The sequence below is a fragment of the Emys orbicularis genome, chromosome 2, assembly GCF_028017835.1.
Source record: "Emys orbicularis isolate rEmyOrb1 chromosome 2, rEmyOrb1.hap1, whole genome shotgun sequence".
NCBI lineage: Eukaryota > Metazoa > Chordata > Testudines > Emydidae > Emys > Emys orbicularis.
In genome coordinates this window covers 190622851-190645887 of record NC_088684.1, presented here as the reverse complement: position 1 = coordinate 190645887, position 23037 = coordinate 190622851, and the positions used below count along the sequence as shown (strand labels likewise).

Here is a 23037-nt window from a genome sequence, read left to right as displayed (position 1 = left end):
AGGTGATGGCTGCTCACTGCATAACTCTTTCCCACCAGCCGTTCCAATGAAAATCATTAACACCTTCCTCTGCAAGAAGGAGACCAGCTTTTGAATAGAGGAGAAGACCCACCAAATTCACAGTCTTTCCAAAAGGAGAAGGTTTAGGAGGAAGTTAGGGGGGCTCAAAAGAAAATGAACCATCCTATCATTTTGGTCAGAAAAAAATAGGTGTGGAAATGGCCTGGTTCCCCTTGGGCTGGAGATAAAGCAATGCACAGGTGCAGGCAGGCATGGGCCATGTATACAATAGCAGGCAATTTAAATTTTCTGCAGAGAACATTTGTCTAGTCTTTCATCAGGCCTTTTCTTAAGAAGGTATTTCTGAAGTGCTCATCACAAGGATATTTAAGCACCCATGGGACTACTTTTGAGTGTAAAAAGTACTCAGATCTGCAAGAGTTGGACAATTCAGGCCCTTAGCCTTTGTATTACAAGAGGTCAAGCAGACTTGACTAATGTAATATAGCATCTAATCAACAATACCTACCCTCTCAAAAGAAAATAATTTTTAAAAACAATATATAACCTTTACAAAGAACGCGATCAGCTGACCTGTTTAATGGGCAAATGCTGTTAGAAGGCAACATTGTTCAATATACATGCATTTCTCTTATTTGAAAAATACTACCCTGTTCTACGTTACTTTTCCAAACCCCTGCACCTTACCATAGTGTTTCTACAGCAGTGGTCACCAACTGGTTGATCGCGATGGATTGGTCGATCCTGGAGACTCTCCCAGTTGATCGCGGTCTCTGGCCATGAAAAGTCACCGATGGTGCAGTGGGTCTGCTGCTAAAGCAGGCTCCCTGTCTGCCCTGGCCCCACGCCGCTCCCGGAAGCGGCCAGTACGCCCCTGCAGCCCCGGTGGAAGTGGAGGTGCGGGGGGGAGCAGGAGTCCCGGCGTGCTACTCCTGCCTGCAAGCACCACCCCTGCAGCTCCCGTTGGCCAGGAATGGGGAACTGTCGCCAATAGAAGCTGCGGAGGCAGTGCCCACAGAGAGGGGCAGCACGCGGAGCCACGTCCCCCCCCCCCAGGGGCCGCAGGGGCACATTGGCCCCTTCTGGGGACAGCATGGGGCCGGGGCAGGCAGGTAGCCTCTCTTAGCCCCGCTGCGCCGCCGACTGGGAGCCACCTGAGGTAAGTGCTGCCCAGTGGGAGCCCACACCCCAACCCCCAATCCTGAGACCCCTCCCAGAGCCAGCACCCCATACCACCTCCTGCACCCCAAGCCCCTGCCCCAGCCCTTATCCCTTCTGCACCCAAACTCCCTCCCAGAGCTTGCACCCCTCCCCCCCTCTGCACTCCAACCCTCTGCCCCAGGCCCAGCCCAGAGCTCCCCCCCACACTCCAACCCCCCTTGGCTCCAACTCAGAGCCCACACCCCCTCCTGAACCCCAACTCCCTGCCCCAGCCTGTTGAATGTGAGTGAGAATGGGGGAAAGTGAGCAGCGGAGAGAAGGGGATGGAGTGAGCAGAGAGGGGCTTCAGGGAAAGGGTGGGGCCTTGGGGAAGGGGAGGGGTAGATCCTAGGTTGCATTTAATTCAAAAAGTGATCTTGTGCATAAAAAGGTTGGAGACCACTGTTCTACACTGTTTTCAGTACGATGTGGTAACAAGAGTACAGAATTGGACTTCAGAAAACCTGGCTTCAAGCCCTGGCTCTGCCACACATTTGCATCATCTTTAGTCACTTAAACTGTCATTTTCAAACTTGGGTGCAACACAGTCGGTTGGCCTTAGCCTCTCTGTGCCTCAGTTTCCTTCATCAATAAAATGGGTAAGAACTTGTAGAAACGTTCAGTATCTTTTAGGCACTTGCAGTATTTAAGGAGTGGTCTTGTTCCTGACTAGTTAGTTTAGGATGCTCCAATGATTAAAGCACTAGCTGGAGACTTGGCTACCTACCACAGACTGTCTGTGTGAGCTTGGGTAAGTCACTTTAGTTTCCCTTCGCCTTAGTTCTCAAATGTAGAATGGAGGTGTTGTGAGGCTAACTACAATAAAGACTGCAAAGTACTCAGATAATATGGTAATGGAGCCATATAAGTACCTAAAATAGATAGATCTTAAAATAAGCTCTGGTTTTACTAAATACACTTTATTACCAGGCATGGAAGGATGAAATGTTTATCAGTAAGTGTTGGTAAACATTAATATGACCGCATGCGTGCGTGTGCACACACACAAATATTTCCATCAATAACAGAAGTTTACAAATAGACAAAGTAAGAAGAAGGCTGTGTGAGAACTTAGAGGTTGATGTAAGGTTATTTTCTTTGTACAGTTTGACATGTGATGTTGATAATTTTTGTTTTAACATTTATAAAGCATTAACTTTTTGAATTGCAAAGTCCACTGTCATGAAATAATTACTGTCTAACTCCACTATTGTTTGACCTCCCCCAAAATTTCCCACAACTATGAGAAATTAAATAGATTAAATTGAAAATGCTTAAAAATAAACAATATTATCCACTGAAATTACAAAAAGACCCAAAATTGAAATCTGCCAAACCTATTTATAACTAGCTAATAATCACTTTTTTCATAATTAAATTGATTCATGGAGAGCCTGATGGGTTGTGTAACTAATGTATTCACTTTGCTCTTAAGTCTTTTACCAACAATTCTGAAAAATATTCCCTTTGTTCTCTAGTTCCTCGGTTGTTGCTACCAAAATCATGAATTAAGGGTTTGTTTTTCCATGCCAAGGACTGTGGATTGAGTGTGTTTGTTTATTTGGGGGCTCTGTATACTTTCAGAATTAAAATCCCTCTCTTTGCAGAAGAAACCACCTTTGTAATACACAAGGGAAATGAAGTTTTTATCTGTTTATATAGAAGGCAAAACTGAGTTGCATACGTTGCACGTTCACACAAGTTCTAGTGAGAAGGTTGCTTTCTATTCTTGCTAGTTTTAAAAGCATTTTTTTCTTTAAAGCTACACTCTATGCTAAGTGAACAGTGATGATACCTTCCCTTTTATTGCAAGCAAACAAAGGTTGCCATGGTGAGCAGGCTCAAGAGGCGGAAGAAATATTGGCGAGAGCTGATGCTCATGTCCACCAGAACCCTGAGCTGAATTTTTTTTTTCATCTTTTGGCTTTTTCAAGTGTCACCTGGTACACAGCAAGAAAGGGTTTTGTATTGATGTGGGCTTTCAAATGTAATTAACAGCCAGTTTTCACAGGCTCAGTTTATATAAAACTGCAATAATCGTTTGGTGTTTGCATCAGGAATGATTGGCAGCCTCACATTCACGTTATCTTTGCCAAGCCCTCTCTTACTTGTATCATTATTGTTTCAAGAGCGAGAGGATCAGCAGCACAAATTGCCTCATCTCAAGCGGCAGCACGAAGCTCACTTTCAATTCCTAAATTTGAACAATCCTCGGTATCTTACAAAATTACAGGCCATCAAGTGTTGTCAGTTGGGAAGGGCGACATTTGCTGCTGATAAACAACAGGCATAATTGCCTGCTGTCGTCAGAACAAAATTGATGCTGTTGAGACCCATGAAGAAAGGTTGGTTTCACGTACATGCAAAACCCAGAGTCATCCTAATGTAAATACTCCTAGCACAACTACGGCACTGGGGTTGGAATGGAATAACTCTGAATTTACACTGGTGTAAGTGAGGACAACACAGTTGAGCCGAAAATCTTGACGGTCTTTAAGTAGTTGTGTTAGGTATATTTTTGACTGAGGAGATCTTATGACTAGATACTAGTGAGTTTGAAGGGAGAACAAGCATTAATGGAGAAGCTTCTGAAACACAACGTATTGTTACACACACATACAAACCAGCAGTCTATCCCTGTATGAGGCATTCATTGCTGTCTGGATTTTGTTGTTTGTTATATGGGAAATGTAACCAATATTCATTTAGCAGGTCAACTTTTAAATAGATTTTTGCCTTTTGCTGCACTGGAGTTTTAGTCTGCTAATTGGATTATTTAATTTCATTATACCTTTTAGTTTCTAATTATAAACAGCTTCATTTTAGTCCTACATATTTCATTTTATTGCATAAAGTGTATTTATTAAAATCATATTTGTTTCTTTAACAAATGCTCCTGTCAGTGGACTTTCTACTATGCTCTGCTCTGTTAGATATGGTGGACACTCTTGTATACTCTCTTCTATTACTATACTTATGGTGACATTTTAGAAATAGCCTGTAACAAAATGTTGAATGTTTTTGAGTGAAGTTTAAGGAAAACCTTTTCAACCCTTTTCACAGAACTTTAGTGTTCATAATTAGGACTCAAAATCCTCATGTAGGTTCAACTTGAAGTTGTTCTTCGCTCCCAAATGCTAAAGTACCATGTATCATTACTGCATGGCATTAAACAGTTGCTGTGTCTTCCAGTTAGTCTGTGGCAAAAAGAGCAAGTTCCATTCCAAGAGAAATTCCAATATTTTTCCATTTGTTTTTACCTTGCATTGGGACACACAGTTGAAATAAAAGTTTTCATGGAATGGAAAGTTCCAAAAATTTTCCATTCAAAATATTTTGTTTTGACATTTCCTGTCAAAATAAAATATTTCAGCATCCCTGGATCAAAATGGCTCATTTCATTTTGTTGGGCTGAATAAAAACATTTAATTTCATACTGGTTTGACAATAGTCTGTGTCCCCCTGAGTAGATACGGTGCTTCCTAGAAGTTGTAGTTCAAGTGCCTCATGCTTCCTTTCTCCTCTGTGGGCTAGGTTCCCTGGCCAGATTACATCCCAGGATGTACTGTGGAATCACATGATTCCCATGATAGACCATGTCTGTTCAACCAGAAGAGGAGACTTCATTGCATCATGGGATATGTAGTCCTACCAGAGAGCTCAGCTCAAAGAACAGGGGCATGAGGCACCCAAGAAAAAATTCAATTATGCTGAAATCACATATCATTCAAAAAACATTTCAAACAGAAAAATCCCAACCAGCTCTACACCCCGTGTTGTAACCATTGTACCTCCAGGGCTGTCAATCTACCACCTTTCACCTGCACTAAATTCACCTTCATTTAAAACCACCACCAACAAAAAAGCCATAACTTGCCTCAGAGGTGCCTGGATTTTTAAATGGTGGAGGGAAGTGATTAAAATCTGGATTATTATGGAGAAGCACTAGTCTTTCCACAGGCTAGGCTGAAGCTAGCTTTCCTGCTGTGTTCACTCTAAGCTGCGTGGCTGGGTGGCTGCCCAGGAGACATTCAAGTGCCGCACAGTTGATTAGCAGAGCTGCACACATCCGGCAGTGTGTGTTCAGGTGCCCCTCCTCCCGCTGCTTTGCAGCCACGTTGCTCCTGCAGCTGTTCCCGGGACCCTCCTGCTGGCTGTGCAGAGGAGGAAGGGTGAGGGGGGTGCTGATATCAGGGTGTCCCCCTCTCCCCACCCCTGTACCCCATCTCCACAGACCCGGGGAGAGGGGACAGCCTGGCTCAGGACTCAGACCTGCTGCGATCTGAGATCTGAATGACTCAAGCCTCTGGCGATGAGTGAGTGCCTTTCTTAAAGAGGCTGTGCATGGTCTCTGAGACTTCCCCAGCAGCCAGCTCACAGTCTCTCTCTCTCTCACACACACACACACACACACACACACACACACACACACACTCTCTCTCTCTCTCTCTTTCATACTCACCTCCCAACACATACTTGTATTACTGTTGTTGTTATTTCTTAGTATTTCCTGCAATGCACATATATTCTCTGTAATTTTATTCTTTCAAAGTGTGTTATTTTAGTGTTTTGACTGGTCTATGCATTTCATAATTTTTATTTCTCTTACTACTCAAAGAATTAAATTTAAGTGTGAGTTCTAAAATGCCTAACCTGTCCTGGCTGGAGTAATTATCCACATGGTAACTTTTCAAAACTATATATTATATCTAGTTTTTTTGTTTCTACTGGTGGTGCACATCTGCACATACCTTGGTGTGCATAACAAAATTTATTCCGCACATAGATGGAAAAAATTAGAGGGAACATTGCTTTCCAGTGCAATTTTTTTAACCATACCCTAATGTCATGAAGTAAACATTAATTTTCAGGCATACATGTGGGGTCTTATGCCAGAGTAGAATTTTCCTGGAGAGCTTGTGGCAGGTTGAATGAAGCATTTGTGAGATAGGAGGGTTAAAAATCAAAGCAAAAAAACCCCTTGTTTTTTCACTTTTTGAAAAGGTTCCTACCCATCTTCCCTGCAATCATATCTGAAAAAAATAAATTGAGCAAGAAACTCCTTTTTTTTTTTTGGTTTTGTTCTGTTAGCTACATTGAGAACTGCTTCCTTTGACATGCAAGGCTTTGATTTAGTTATTAAAAGTAGTTTCTGTGTACATTAGGAATCTCATATCACTTGGATGTCAGTTAGCTAGCGCCCATATCAGAGTTCCTATATCCTGTGAGTTGTGGAAGGGCTATAATCCTCCTTTTTTACAGATGAGGAAATGGAGGCACAGAGAGACTAAGGCTGTGTCTACACTGGAGCTGAAGATGTAATTTCCAGCTCAGGTAGAGATACCCATGCTAGCTCTGATCAAGCTAGCGTGCTAAAAATAGAAACATAGCTGCTGCGGTGGGACAGGCTGAGTATAGTTCCATCTGAGTACAGTTCCATCTGAAACCCAAGAAGGGTATTTGGGCATCTAGCCATGCTGCCACAGCGATACTGCTATTTTTAGCATGCTAGCACACAAGTAAGTCTAGCTCTAGTATAGAGATACTCTAAGTGATTTGCCCAAGGTCACCCAGGGACGCTGTGGCAGAGCCAGGAAGTGAACCCAAATTTCTTGACTCCCAGTCCACTTCCCTACTGACAAAGCCATCCCTCCTCATATGTCAGATCTTGTAGGAGAGTCTAGATATCATGGGAGAAGTGTGTGCCCTATTGGATGGAGAAGAAGGATGGGAGACAGGTACTTCTGAGTTTTGTTACCACTTTGCCACACTATGTAACTTTAACATTACTTGGATTTACACAGCACCTTTTACTAATGGATCTCAAAGTGCTTGAGATGTATTCATTGTGTCTCAAAACCCTCCCGCGGCAGGTAAATTTACAGATACAATTTACAGATGGGAAAACTGAGACTCAGGTAGGTTAAGTGACTTGCCCTAGGCCACAGAGTGAGTCAGTGAGAGAGAGAGAGAGAGAGAGAGCGCGCCTGGTTAAAACTCCCAGACCAATACATAGTCTGCTAAATCAGTGCTCCCCCCACCTCACCAAGTTAATCATTTAATCCCTCATTGTCAGTTTCCCCGTATATGTAAAGTATACATATAAGGATGCACAGCTAGGAGGAGAAGAGAACAACAGTGCATTGGGGAGAGCCAGCCTCATATCCGCATTCTGTCACCTTTCACACGGCGAGGACTTAGTGCAGACAGAGTGAGAATTGCTAGACAAAGAGGGCTAAGGGTAGTGTTTAGTTTGGTGTTTGCTTGAGCTAAAGGTAGCAACTCTAGGACTGACCAGAGTCAAGTTTCCAAGCTAAGAAATATATATCAGGGTGTCACGGAGCTACACTTTAATATAAACTGCCCAATAAAGAAAAGTCTCAGCTTAAAAAAAAAAAAAAAACCTCTGCAAGATGGAGTTAAGGGTGTAAATACAGTATCCATAACAAAATAAAATCTTTAAGGCTTTATAGTTCAAAGGTAAGGTTACACTTGATAATGAGAAAACACCAGATTGTATAAGAGTGCAAAGTTTAGGTACCCTGAACAATTACAACTCACCCCTCATATACCTGTCCACTCTCCATCCTGAAATCATGAGATTTCTTAGGGTATGTCCACACTGCAGCTGGGAGGTGTAATACCCATCTTGGGTAGATGTACATATGCTAGCTCTGATCAAGCTAGTGCACTAAAAATAGCAGCGTGACTGCAGCGATAGGATAGTCACTCAAGTACAATCTCATCTGAGATCCTAGGTTCGTATTTAGGCATCATTTATGTATTTAGGCATCATTTAGGTATTTAGGGAACAAACTCCCAGCCGAGCTTCCTAATACACTTCCCTTGATGTCGGACATTGAAAATGTTATGACCCTGTCTCCTCCTATTTATTCTATTAAATGTGGTGGTCAAGAGACTATATGCCGATATTTAATTGGAGGGATGTTTGTTGCATGAACTTGACTTTGTAAGTGAATTAGGACCCTTTCCAATGCCCACTGAAGTAAAGGGGAAATTTTCCATTGCCTTCATTGGGCGCAGAAGGATGTTGATCTCTTAGTTGTAAGTAATAATCACGTGCAAAGTTTCTCTGTATAAAGGCTTATGCTCATTCTTACAGCCTGTCTCTGTTTCTATTAAATCTGAAGGGGTTCAACAAAGCAGAAACACTTTGATCTTCCCTTTGTTAGTGCTTTGGTTTGAAGGCTTTATTAAACAATGAAGACATGCAAGTTCACTGCACGGTCTGTTTTCTCATTCTGTCTTACCTGAATGACTCCTCCACCTTCTCCATCCTTCCCAGCTAAAAACTCTTCAGGCAAATTAATCATCTTTCCCAGCCAATCCAGCATGACTGTCTCCAGCTCTGTGCAAGCAGGACTTGCAGCCTATATTGGGGAATAAAACAATGGGAATAAACCAACTACAGTGGCTTGCCTTTTAAAATTTAACTTTTACCAACAGTTGCCAAACATTGGTCTCTGAAGGTATGTCTCTGGAACCTGGGCTTGTGGACTTAGTGTTTCCAAGTCCATGCTTGAGCATCCACACTGCATTGCAAACTTGAGTTTACAGTTGCCAGACCCAGGTCTCACACCTGTGCTATTGTGTTCATACTGCACTACACAGACCTTCTGACTTGGGTCTGTGGCTTGACCTGAGTCCACACTGCAAAACGACAGGGCTTGGATCTAAGTCTTAGTGGGACTCATGCTCTGATCCATCCCTGTAGCAGGGTCCTAGAACCTGGTTCTTGAGTGCTTGCTGACCTGAGTCAGACAGATTTGTGTGTGGATGGAAGGGTGAGGGGGTGGGGGCTGGGCTCAAACCTTCATCAGAAACTGGGCTGAGTGTGCAGTGCAACATACCCTGGAGACCCCACAAGTATTTCCCTACACTTGGATTAGGAGAGCTAATTTATGTCCCTGTGTTCTGCCCAACCTGGCACATTGTACAGATCATGGAAGCAAGCTGCAGAGGAGGTAGGAGAGTGTCAGTGAAGAGTCATCCCACCTGCCCAGCCAGCAGGTTCAGAGTAGGGAAGCTCCCTTATCTCCTTCCTTTTCTAGTAGTGGGGAGTGGAGAAAGCTTGGTGGGACCACAGCGTGGCAGTAATCACAGGAGAAATTCCATGAGGTAGCAGCCATGCAGTGCTCACATGAGGGGGTGACCATACTTTACTCCTACTACATACTAAAAGATCAATGTACCATATTCTTACTTACACATGACTGTCAAATGTCAAACTAAGGGTCTGCTTCTGACACACTTACTCACTTAGTGCCTTACTCTGAATAGTCCCTCTGACATCAATTTTTAAAATAATCCCTGAAACTAAAAACAAAACAGTCCACTACACACACAATTCTCCTCATGGGAAGAGGATGAGAAAGAGAGTGAACCATATGTGACAGATATTAGCTACATCACTTATTGCACTAATGGAAGGTGCTCAGATACTATGGTCATGAGGAAGGTACAAGAACAAATATAGATTAGGATACTGTTCTCCGTGAATAAGAGTGGCAGAATGGGTCCTAATGCAGTACCCTAGCTTCTCACAGCTGGATAGTAACTGCTCAATTAAGAGTTTATTAGATCACTTCATTGTTTATTTTAATTTGTAAGTGAATTGTGGTTCTGTGAAATCTCCCAGGCTGATAGTGCAGGAGGGTGAGATCCTCATTGTATCTGCAAATCAGGTAGAACAAAGGCAGCAATGCAGGTTTTGCCAGGCGGCCTGGCCATATTGTTTCAGTTCTGTCTGGGAAGACCACTCCTAGGGCTGAGAGAGTAATGCAATTTCTGTGGCCTTACACATTGCCAATCATGATGATCATTTTTTTAGTGTGGCCATTTTCCCAGTGAGAACTGAATGAATTCATCAACTCTTGTCACATAGGCCAGCAAACAACCATTTTGTCACTAACAACTTCCAGTCCCTGCTGATTTGGGCTGAATTCAAGTGAGTGATCTAGAGTTGAAAGGCTCAATAAACTATTAGCAATCCACGGAGACATCCAGTCCCGCCAGTGATTTTATTTTAACACGGGAGCCTGTATTTCCCTCTATCACCACTCAGCTTGGAAAACCTTGTCTTCAGAATAAAATATTGTTTTGAAGAACACTTAGTTTAAAAGTAACTTCACTTTAGAATTTTTTTAAATGAGTTGTTATTTGTGACACCTAAAATGAATATACATGAAAGAGATTAGAAGAAAACAAATATTTTTCTGTTTACATTGTGTTTCTGACAGGATTTTCGGTATAGTCATTTCACTATTACTGCCTATATTGTCAATTAATTACTCTCTGTCCCCTATTGCTTTCACATAGAAACAACATATTTTTTTAAATAATAGGCTATTGTGATGGTAAAACTACTGAGAGCTCATTTTTGTGACTGGTAGTGTCCTTTTAGAAAAAGAGAATAGACAGAGTGTTTCCCCCCATTTTATCACTACTGCCCCCGCCCCCCATCTTTTGGATAGAAAGTTTTCATAGGTTGCAGGTCATTATCAGAGTCATTCCATAGTTGTTATGAAACACTTATGCTCATGAGTGACTTTTCCTACGTGAGTAGCCCCATTGACTTCAGTATGGACTGCTTACCCCAAGTAAAATTATTCACATGCTTAGGTCTTTGTAGGATAGGCCTTTGTGTTGTACAGCAACATCTGCCATGATCAACTTACCCAGGAGAAGCCAATGCATCCTATGCCACCAGACAATATATCAGCAAGAAGAGCTGGGAAGGAACTGGCTGTAGGAAAGTAGGCAAAAAAGTATGGACTGTGCCAGTGGGTCACCTGTGTTGGACAAGAAATGTCACTGTTAATTATCATAATGGTACATTCAGACATCAAGGAAACTGTCCTGTTTTCAGTATACGTTCAAGATTATCAAGGACAGTAGGGATTAGGGTTCAGAGACTCCACAGAATCATAGAAATGTAGGGCTGGAAGGGACCTTGAGAAGTCAGCAAGCCCCCTGCACTGAGGCAGGACCAAGTAAACCTAGACCATCCCTGGGAGGTGTTCATCTCACCTTTTTTAAAACTCCCAGTGAGGGGGGTTCCACAACCTCCCTTGGAAGCCTATTCCAGAGCTTAGCTATGGTCATAGTTATAAAGTTTAGTTTTTCCTAATATCTAACCTAAATCTCCCTTGCTGCAGGTTAAGTGCATTACTTCATCACCAACAATTCATCACCATGTTCTTTATAACAGCCCTTAACGTATTTGAAGACTGTTATCAGGTTCCCCTCGCCCCTTAGTCTTTTTTTTTTCCGGAAGCTTAAATGTGTCAAGATCAGGTCAAGAAAATGTTGTCTGAAAAGCCTGTTCTGGCCAGTCCAGATTTTGACAAAATGTTTCAACTCTATAGAGATGCATCAGACATTGGGCTAGGTGATGTTTTAATGAAGTCAGGGGAAGTAACAAAACACCCCATTGCTTTCTTAAGCAAGAAACTGCTACCCACTGAGCAGAACTACTCTCGTGGAAAAGGAATGTTATGCCATAATGTGGGCAGTCAAGCAGTTATAGCCCTATCTTTTTAACAGGAAATTCAGGGTACTAACTGACCATTCTCCAGTAGTCTGAGGACACAGAACCGAAGGCATTAATTGTAAGCTACTACACTAGAGCATCAAAAATCTGACATGGAGATTGTACATATTAAGGAGAAAGAAAATATTGCGGCTGATGCCTTGTCCGGGCAGGAGGGTTCTGACCCACTGCATATGGTTCAGCTAGGGCCTGATCCTACTGCAGTTTTGTAAGGGGGGAGGTGTGATCCTAAGCACTTCTGTATTCAAACCTTACATACAACTTCAATGATGTTTATACAAAATGTGCCGTGTAAGGTGCCATTTGAAAACAAATAACACATTGGTAATTAATAATATTGTAAAATGCAAGTGTTAACTTTCTATATGATTTTATGAATTCCCTCTGTATAATGTCACTGGAAAATATTTAAGACTAAGAGAGCCTAGCCTAGGTAAAGGTGATAGGATAAGACAAGTCTGACCTAGACAAGGGAATGGGTGTTTACTTCAATTTACCTATTAGCCATAAACAGAGCTATCAAGCTAAACCCGCAGGAGTTGTCTCGAGCCCGAATACGAGAGACAGAGAATTAACATGGCTCCTGCACCCCATGGAGATACTGAAGATTGAATCCCAGGAGACCTTCCTAACTTTGAGAACGAAGACAATTCTTTGGAAATATAAGGGACATAGAGAGAGTCCATCTTTATTTTTCACCGAAGACAACAAGGGAAACCAGCACCTCATACTTCTGTGAAAGGCCCTAGTAGACTGTCAGCCATGCTGGACAGAGAATAATTGGTGAGAGAAACCGTCTTAAACAAACAAAGACTGTACTTTGCTAGATTAAATTTTAGACTCTTAGATGCATGTTTTCACTTTTACTTGCTTGTAACCATCTCTACACCTTTATTACTTATTTGGCATCACTTAACTTATGTCCTGTTGTTAATAAACTTGTTTTATTTTAATCTAAACCAATTTAGTGCTGTGTTTGAATGGAAGGAATTGTGAACTTCAATTAATGTGGAGAGCAGTGGGTATTGACTCATGAAAGGAGTAAATGGATTTCTCTGAGTGGTCCAGGAGAGGTCTAAACACCGCAGAGCAGACCGTTCGGGGGAAATCTGGGACTGGACATGTGCTTGGGGTCACCCCTGCCAGGATTAGCCATGGCTGGTGGAAACCAGGGTGGGACTGGTGTGTTGTGGCAGGCTGCTGGGGTCAGAGCACTGACTCAGGGCTGCACGGCACACAGATACTCGGGATACTGCACGTTTATCTGGTGGCTGTTGGTGTCCAGGCTGTGAGCCGCAGTAACAGAGTACTTAAGGCACCCAGAGTTACAGGGCAGGCAGTGACACAACCCCTGGATTGCCCCCCAAAATGTGACAACGACCTTATAGCAATTTCATCTAGACCACATTTTCCTAGTTTGCTAATGAGAATGTCATGTGATACTATATCAAAAGCTTACTAAAAACCAAGATATATCACATCTACTGCTTCGCCCTATCCACTAGGCCAGTAACCCTGTCAAAGAAGGAAATTAGGTTGGTTTGGCATGATTTGTTCTTGCCAAATCCATGCGGGCTATTCCTTATAACCCTATTATCCTCCAGGTGCTTACAAACTGATGGTTTAATAATTTGGTCCAGTATCTTTCCAGGTATTGAAGTTAGGCTGTCTGGTCTATAATTCCCAGGTCCTCTGAGTTTTTTTTTTTTTTTTCAATTTCCCTCCTTTCTTAATTTAGAAAGAAAAATCTCAGGTGAATTTAGTGCCTCTGAAAGCTTCTGGAGACCGAAGTCCTCTCTTTATCCACAAGACAGGAACAGCACGGGCAGTGGCAATGCGAGCTTTCCCACACTGCCCCAGCAAGATGACTCAGCTCTCACTTCTAGGGGTGACAGAGAAGTTAATTCCTTATGTTAATTAATTCCCTGACCTCACTGCTGAGACTGACTGTCAGCAATGTTTCCAGTTAGTGCCTGTTAAGGCCATATAAATCTAAGCAACAAAAATTCTCTCTTTTGTTTCTGTCCAAAAAGCTCTTTCCCCAAACCCTAAAGTTACTAACAAAAATCCAAACATTTCAAACATCAAATCTGGCACTACAGTTTCTCACTACAAAATGAAACAACCTTTGAGGTATCCAATATGCTATACCTCTATATAAAAAACTGCAGTCCTGGTTCAAGTTAATTGTACAATTGGTAGAACATATAAATTTTCAGAGACCAACGCTGTATATGGAAACAGTAGCACATTAATTTGCAACAACAGTATTAACAATTAACTTATGTCACCACTGTAAACACTTCGCTAGCAATTCCTAAAAGAGTCTATGTGATATAGGGCACTACTCTTGTAAATCTTATTAGGTTCAAATTACAAATGAGTAAGGTACAATACCAAAGTCTAATGTGTTTTGAAAGTACTGTGATAATAACACGCTTAGTAAAGAAATAACACTCAAATCCAAGATAAGAACAAATATAAAGAAACATTTTTAGAGCATTATACAGGATAAGAGCTAAAACTCACCAGAATGTCTACAAAATCTTCTAGTGGTTGGCAGCCCAGAGGTCTCTGGTTTATTTGGAGAATATTCTCCTGATACACTGTTTTAAAATGTTGGTAACTATGCCTGGTCTCCTAGCACAGAGTTGGGCTCTACTTCTGAAATAGGAGAATGGTGATAGCATTACTCACCATTCTTGTAACCTCTTTCCTTGACCCCTTTTGGGTTTTCCAATATTTAACTGATTCACTGCATATAAAGAATAATCTCACTTTCCTTCACCCAAATCCTCAGGCCGGCACTGTCATTAATGATATGATCATGGTGGACAGGAGCTGTCTGAATTTGTGAGGAGTTAGGGGCATTGGAAACATTGTTACACAGGGCCACCCAAATCTGACAAAGCAAGCTATGGCCTGACTTTTCAATTAATAATAACGTAGGGTTGTGTTTAAGAATTCCTTCAGTTGGAGTTGGGAGTGCTCAGAACTTGGGAAAATCAGGCCCAAGCTGTCTCAAACTGGGGCATCCAAAGTCACTAGCCTCTTCTGACATTTTTAGTCTTAGGCCTGGTCTACACTAAAAAGTTAGGTCGAAGGAAGCTGCCTTAACTCAACCTGTTAATATATGTGTCTACACCATCGGGCCCTTTACACTGACTTAAATCGCCTCTAATGTCGACTTCTGTAATCCACCTTTGTGAGAGGCGTAGCGCTTAATTCAATTTTCATGGGTCGACTATGAGGTGGTGCAGATGCAGCGTTGTGTAATTCGACTTAATTGGCCTCCAGGTGGTGTTCCACAATGCTCATCTGTGACCACTCTGGAGATCATTCTCAACTCTGCTACACTGCAGCCAGGCACACAGGAAATAGCCCCTCCTCTGCTAAAGCCCCGGGAATTTTTGATTTCCCATTTCCTGTTTGATCAGCCTTGGGAGCATGTCAGCTTGAGCACAGTTGATCATGGAGACTACACGCCCCAAACACACTCCAGCCTGGTCTGCACAGGAGGTGGTGGCTATCATCACTGTGTGGGGAGAAGAGTCTGTGCAGGCAGAGCTCTGATCCAGCAGAAGAAACGCTGACATCTATGCAAAGATCACTCATGGAATTGGGGAGAAGGGCTACACGAGGGACACACAGCAGTGCCATGTGAAAATAAAAGAACATCGCTGAACGTACCAGAAGGCAAAGGAGGCGAACAGTCTTTCTGGTGCTGAACCCCACACATGCCGGTTCTATGACGAGCTGCATGCAATTCTTAGGGGTGACCCTACCAGCACCCTCACAAGCAACATGGACACCTCACAGGTGTGTGAGTCTAAGGACAACAAGGAGGATGATATGGTGGATGAGGAAGAGGAGGAGGAGAATGGGAGACAGGCAAGAGGTGGGCGGAGGGATAGCTCAGTGGTTTGAGCGTTGGCCTACTAAACCCAGGATTGTGAGTTCAATCCTTGAGGGGGCCATTTAGGGATCTGGGGCAAAATCAGTACTTGGTCCTGCTAGTAAAGGCAGGGGGCTGGACTCAATGACCTTTCGGGGTCCCTTCCAGTTCAAAGAGATAGGTATATCTCCATATATTATATTACACATTCTCCCAGAGAGCCAGGAAATATTTTTAACCCTGGAGCCCCTGTGGGTCACAGGACATCACAGTGGCCAACCGTGATGCCAGGGAAGGCACCTCTGGTAAGTATACAGTTACAATCAAAGCCCAGTTAAACTTTAGCAGGCACACACATTCGGTGGTATTGCATGTTTACTGTGAAGAAAAAGCGAGGTGCTGTGGTTCTCTGCTTACAAGAGGCCGCTCCAGCTACGCAAAGGAAAAGACTGTTTATGTGGACTGGGATAGCCTGGGAATCCTCCATGGATATCTCTAGGAAACTTTCATGGAGCTACTCTGCAATCCTTTGCAGAAGTTTTCTGGGCAGGGCAACTCCTAAATTAATTCTGCTGGCATCATTGTGGTACACAGCATAGCAGCATAAGGACTGGGTCTATACGCAAATGCTTGCAGCATCTCCTTCCTTTCCGCCTCTGTTACCCTCAGGAGATTATCACATCACATAGGGTCCCCTAGGGGAAACGGGGGAAGTTCTCATTAAAAATGCTCTTACAAGGAAAAAAAAAGGGCATATAGACCCCAACCTCCCCCCCCCACACACACACACACTCTGGATCTCCAAACCATGAGGCCGCTAACGTGCCTTTACTGTGCTCGGTATGGGTCAGCAAGTAGTTTAAAATGGCTGATAGGGGACTGGGGCCCCACATGAGAGATTCCGCAATTTGGGAGTGAAAACGTTCCACCCCCCCCCCCAGTTCGTAAACAGCTTGCCATGGTGCTATGGGGAAGGGCCATTGTTCAACTAGCTACCTCTGTTCCCGACATGAGCCTGCCATAAACTTCATTAAAAGTGTTTACCCAGGGGGGCACACTCATCATGGCTGGAGCAGCAAAACGGCACAGTGAACGGTTACAGATTCTGATTATGTTATGGCTTGCACCTAGTGTAATAAGAGGGTTTTTTTTGTTTTTAATGAAAAAGGCCTTGCTATAGAAACATTTTATTCATGTACAGTGGCTCCTTTATTTTTTCCCATGACTGACAGCTGGAAATGTGTCCTTCGGGGTGTCATCAACACCTGAAAGCAGACTTTCACTGATTAGAAGGAGGAGAAAGAGAACGCGGGAGGACTTGTTCACCGAGATAACGAACGCCCCCGGGACAGCTGACACAGAGCTGAGAGCGTGGAGGATTTCACTGTCTGAGAAGTTAGACGTGGACATGGAGAGCAGGAAAGCTTCCAATGAGCAAGAGCATGCGGTGCAGGATGAGATGCTTCAGAGGGACCAAGCAGACATGTTGATGCGTCAGGTTGAACTGCAGGAACAGAAGCAGGAGGGCAGAGTCCCTCTGCAGACCCTGGTGGACAACCAGCCAGCATCACCTGGCACAGAATCACCCTCCCCCAAGCGTTCCATGAGGCGTGGGCGAAAAGTCCATTATCTCTTTCACTTAACTCAAGGGGAGGGTACAAGGAACAGAAGGCGCCCATTCACAGACCTTTGATGGTCTGGAATGCAGTGTTATGTTACACAGCTGAAAATGTTTCTTCCGGTCCAACTTTACAACTTTACCCTTTTCCCCAAGGTTACCTTTGTTTCCTGTTCTCCCTCTTTACTTATGTTTGTTAAATAAAGTAAATGGATTTGAGAAATAAATGTTCTTTATTGTGTAGAAGTAGTGGATTGGGTGGGGGGTTGGCTTTACAGGGGCAGTGATACAAGGCAGGTGAAGGTTTGGGAAAGCACAATGCAGACAAGCAGCTCACATTACTGTGACTCATTATTGAAATGGCTTTTCAAAGCCTCGCGGATACGCAGTGCCCCTTGCGGTGCTCTTCTTATTGCCCTGGTGTCTGGCTGCTCAAAAATGGCTGCCATGCGATCTGTCTCAACTGCCCACCCCTGCGGAAAATTTTCCCCCTTTTTCCCCCACAGATATTATGGAGCACACAGCCGGCAGCTATAACCATGGGGATGTTCTCTTCACTAAGGTCCAACTTTATTAGTAAAGTTCTCCAGCACCCTTTCAAATAACCAAAGACACATTCAACCACCATTCTGAACTTGCTGAGCCTATAGTTGAACCGTTCCTTACTGCTGTCCAGATGGCTGGTATATGGCTTCATGAGCCATGGGAGCAAGGGGTAGGCTGGGTCCCCCAGGATAACTATTGGCATCTCAACGTTGTCAATGTTCATTTTGTGGTCTGGAAAGAAAGTCCCAGATTGCAGCTTTTTAAACAGATCCGAGTTCCTAAAGATGAGCGCGTCATGAACCTTTCCCGACCATCCTACGTTGATGTTGGTGAAACGCCCCTTGTGATCCACCAGTGCTTGCAACACCATTGAAAAGTATCCATTTTGGTTTATGTACTGTTTGGCAAAGTGGTCTGGTTCCAAGATGGGGATATGCATGCCATCTATCACCCCACCGCAATTAGGGAACCCCATTGCGGCAAAACTATCCACTATGTCCTGCACATTTCCCAGACTCACTACCCTTTGTAGCACAAGTCAATTAATAGCCCTGCACACTTGGAGCACAGCAGCTCCCATGGTTGATTTACCTACTCCAAATTGATTCCTCACTGACCGATAACTGTCTGCCATTGCAAGCTTCCAAATAGCAATCACCACTCGCTTCTCCACTGTCAGAGCTGCTCTCATTTTTGTGTTGCTGAACTGCAGGGCAGGGGAAAGCTCTGCACAAAGTTCCTGGAAGGTGGCCTTCTGCATTCAAAAATTCTGCAGCCACTGCTCGTCATCCCATACCTGCAAAACGATGCGGTCCCACCTGTGCTTGTTTCATGGGACCAGATACGACACTCAACAGAGTGCAGCTGCTCTCTGACTGCCAGCAGCAACTGTGAATTGTTTTCTTCAGTGGCTTGCAGCAGGGCTGCTTGCAGGACATCGCTATGTTCCGCGCGGCGGACCCTACTTCGGCTCTGGAAATACTGCAGGAGAAGACATGAGGTGTTTGAGATGCTCACGGCAAGAGTGCACAACTGAGCAGGCTCCATGCTTCTGGGGTTATGGCATACGTGCGGTGGTTTTAAGGTGCAAAAACCACTGGGTTGTTTGCCGTTGAGCACAGTGCATCATGGGATGCTGACACAATATTCCCATTCTCCGCTGCAACAATGTTTTGGTCCCATGAGACATGGCACAAACTTCCCAAAACACACTGAGGCAAGTTGCAGTTTGGGATAGCTACCCACTGCTAGTGAGGACACACTCCATCGAGACAATGAGCATGGTGCGGCCATGCACAATCAACTTAATTAATTCAGAGGTTGAATTAGATAAAGTCGACTTAATTTTGTAGTGTAGACAAGCCCCTACTTATTGCGAAGGGAAGAGATCCTGCCTTTCTGACAGTGATCGCTTAGAACATTTATCGCATATACTGTACTTTCCAAGTTCACCAGTTGAAAGCAGTACCTTGTCGCCTGGTGCCATCTGTTAGCCCCTTAATTTTCCCCATTTTAAAGCCTTTTAAATAACCCTGGCATGCCTCATGGGCAATATTGCCTCAAAATACAACTCAACAGCTACATGGGAGGGGGTTTGTGAAAAAGGATGAGGAGCTGTGCAACAAGCCATAAAGACGCTCACTTAAAGAAGGGAAAGACCAATTATGTCACCTAATCCCTTTCCAATAGGAGATAAATCTTTAATTAAATACCCAGTACACGTTGAAATATTCCAGAATCTAACCATAAAAAAAACAACCAGAAATCTCAAACCCCAGGTTCTAGCTGATCAAGAGTAAGATTCGGGTCTTCAGGGGGACCAGGGAGGGCTTGAGCTATAAGCCTTCCCAAAAATATTTGAGATAGGCAAAACTATATTGCTCATTTGCAGCCTTTTCCATGAAAACACCCATAAGCTGTGTGTGGCATTAATACAAATTGTTTCCCAGTGGTTTGCACACAATATTACAAGCTGAAAGATTCATATGAAGAATGAATGCCATAGAAACTCCAGTAAAAGGCTCACTCCTTCCTAGCAAAAAACTCCCATGGTCACCAATCTCAGACCCACATGAACAGATTCATGGTGACATTCATAATCAGCCAGCAATGCAAGTGCTTATCACCAGAGCTATAATCCTGCATGATCCTTAAAACGATGTGACATTCAACTTGGGTTAATCAAGTTAAACTGCCTACTAGCTGCGAGCCATTTACTTGATGAGACACAATAGATTCTAACTGCACCACACAGTGAAAAGAAAAAGGACAATAATTCTGACCCCAGTGGGGCTGCTACCCCTGCAAAAAGCCAAGATGCATCTGTGGAAGTTGCCACATGGATATCGACACATTTAGGCAAATATCACAATGAATGTCATAGAGCAGGTACTTGTTTTACTATCAGCCTCATAGTGATAAACAACAGCGATAGAGAGGTTGAGGGAAGAGACGTTGCTACAAATGCCTTGGGTTCAACAACACTAAGCCTGACGCTGCTCAAAGACAAGTTTTTTTGTGATGTTCTTTCTTCAGCAAAAGACCTTTCGTACAAGGATTAAATCCTTGCTTGTTGTGGGGGTGTACTACTGTTGAACTAAATCATTTTGGTCACCACAAAGGGGGAGGGATTTGTTTTAAGTGGAAAAATTGCCATGATCTCACAGGTGCCGGCTTGCTCATTTCCCCAGGGATGCTCAACCTCAGCTCTGCCCCAGACCCCACCCCCACAGCTCCACCCCGCCTCTTCCTGTCCCTGCCCCACCCCCGAGCACACCTCATCCTTGCTCCTTCTCCTTCTCCCCCTAATGCCTCCTGCACACCGCTGAACAGCTGATCTGCAGCAGGTGGGAGGTGCTGGGAGAGCGGGGGAGGAGCTGATCGGCGGGGCTGCCGGTGAGTGCTGAGCACCCATTAATGGAGTTGGTGCCTATGCATGATCTTATAGTTAAAACTCTCCTTTGAAGATGCCTCTCCAATTTAACTAATATAAGGGTGTTCCAGAAGAAGGTTTACCCCTATTGACTCACAGAAGCCTACTATTCTGTTGTGTGAATGTTGAGGGGAGTAGACACTCTACATTTATCATATGTTGCCATTGATTCTTGCCATTCTTCAGTGGAGCCATCATTTTTGTGTTTCTGCCTAGGGAACATCTGTGTGGCAGGGATATCCACACAGACCCACCAAAATACATTGGTCTAATCCTTACAGTGGATATGGCATGGGACTGGGAGATAGGACAGTTGGGTTCCAGTCTCATCTCTGCCACTGACCTGCTCTGAGACTTCAGTCAAATCATTTTACCTTTCTGGGTTTCAGTTCCCCCATGGGTAAAATGAATGTAGCGAATATAGCGATTTCTAAGATGTTTTGAGTGCTATCACTGAAAAATACTGTCTACAAAGCCAAGTATTACAAGGAGTTTCAGCAATTTTGGGGTGGAGAAGGGTTGAGAAGGGAAGGGAAATAAGATGCAAATTATGTCCCTCCACACTAAAAAAATCCTAAAAAAAAAATAGAACTGATAAAAACCTTCCCAGAGTAACACAGAATGTTACATACATCTCTGTTTAAAGAAAGTGCAGGCAATTTCTACTATTCTATATTTGGTTAATAATGGACTACCTTGGCCAATATTTCATGAGACTTTTGTCGTTAATATATACAAATAATGCAGAGTCAAGCTTACTATGGCAAACCTTGATTCAGAAATTTCTGGCATTTATGTGATTAAAATAACATTACATTTCATTTAATTGGTTTTTCTATCAGAAAATGTCTTTTCATCAAGACTATATTGGTTTAAGTGTTTTGATGATGCTATTGAAATTGAAATGTACTTAAAAAATCAAAGTAAAAAATGAAACATTTATCAAAACTTTACATTCCAAAAAGTTTTTCATGTTAACAGGCTAAATAGGTGGAAAAATCTTTTCTGGTCAACCTAGTAATAAAAAGAAAAGCCAAGTGAGAGTCTTGACATTTGAACAAGAGTTTTGTTGAAGAGTCATATGAGAGTCTTGTGGGAGTCTTGAATTTAAAAACAAGAAATTAAAACAAGTGTTTTATGTCCTGCATGTTGTGGATAAAAATCCTGGTTTATAAAAGATATACTGTTCTTTAGGAGTAGAAAGCATATTAGTTATAGGTCAGATAACAATGAAAGTGATGAAACATGCCTTTTGCAGTCCTATCTAGGGTTGAGGAGATTAATTCCAAGAACAGGTCCATTTGAAGCACCAATATTGGAGTGATAGTTTCTAATAAGAATAGAAACGTTCACTGTGTCAAGTGCTTTGTCATAGAATCATAGAATGTCAGGATTGGAAGGGACCTCAGGGGGTCATCTAGTCCAACCTCCTGCTCAAAGTAGGACCAATCCCCAGACAGATTTTTGCCCCAGATCTCTAAATGGCCCCCTCAAGGGTTGAACCATATCTAAGTCTAAAAAATTAGGGTGCAATCCTGGCCTTACGGAAGTCAATGGGAGTTTTGCCATTGACTTCACTGGGTCCAGGATTTCACCCATAGGCTTTATAATATACTGTAACTTTGTTTTCCAGATGTTCTTACCCCTGGCATAATTAGCCTTTCAACATCTTTAAGGACATCCTCAAAGCTCTCAGGTTCCTGAGGTGCAGAGTCTGGAATGAGGGGTCTCAGGTATCCCGGTTCCACATCAGGATAGACCTGCCTCTTATCTAACTGCTCAAAGTAATCCGCAATGTAGTCCACCATCTCTTTCCCTCTCTTTCGGAACTCTGTGGTATCCATGCTAACTGGCGTTGGAAGCATCAATATCAGAAAACCTAAGGAAAAAGAGAAGTCACTTTTGAACGAATCTCTTAAAATTGGCCACTTATTTAGGTGTCTAAAAACGGAAGCTGGCCTCATTGGGAGACATCTAGCCAATGCTTAGTTTATTGGTATGCATATATAACCCACACCCATTTAGTGTGGTGTTCTGTCCCCCTCGATGGGCGGCTGGAACAGAGAATTTGCTGATCCTGCTACAGCCTTGATTAACAAAGCTGATTCTTTTAGCTCAGGCAGTGGAGGCTAATGCATTAAGCACAAGAGGTCACAAAAGTTCAATCCCCAATGGCACACCCACATCACCCTTTCAGTTGCAGCATTATACAACATATAGAATATAGTGCCATATTAAAAGACGATGGCTAG

The 23037-nt window shown here is 43.2% G+C and overlaps 1 protein-coding gene across 1 annotated transcript in view; it reads right to left on the bottom strand.

Annotated features, from left to right (window-relative positions):
• Positions 1-22650, bottom strand: part of DDC (dopa decarboxylase) — a 77637-nt gene extending 54987 nt beyond the window's left edge. The window contains exons 1-3 of the mRNA XM_065397715.1: positions 22429-22650; positions 10920-11033; positions 8493-8612 (exon numbers count right to left, since the gene is read on the bottom strand). Of these exons, the coding sequence (XP_065253787.1) occupies positions 8493-8612; positions 10920-11033; positions 22429-22650 (456 nt within the window). The remainder of the gene's footprint in view (positions 1-8492; positions 8613-10919; positions 11034-22428) is intronic.
• Between the last annotated feature and the right edge of the window lie 387 nt (positions 22651-23037).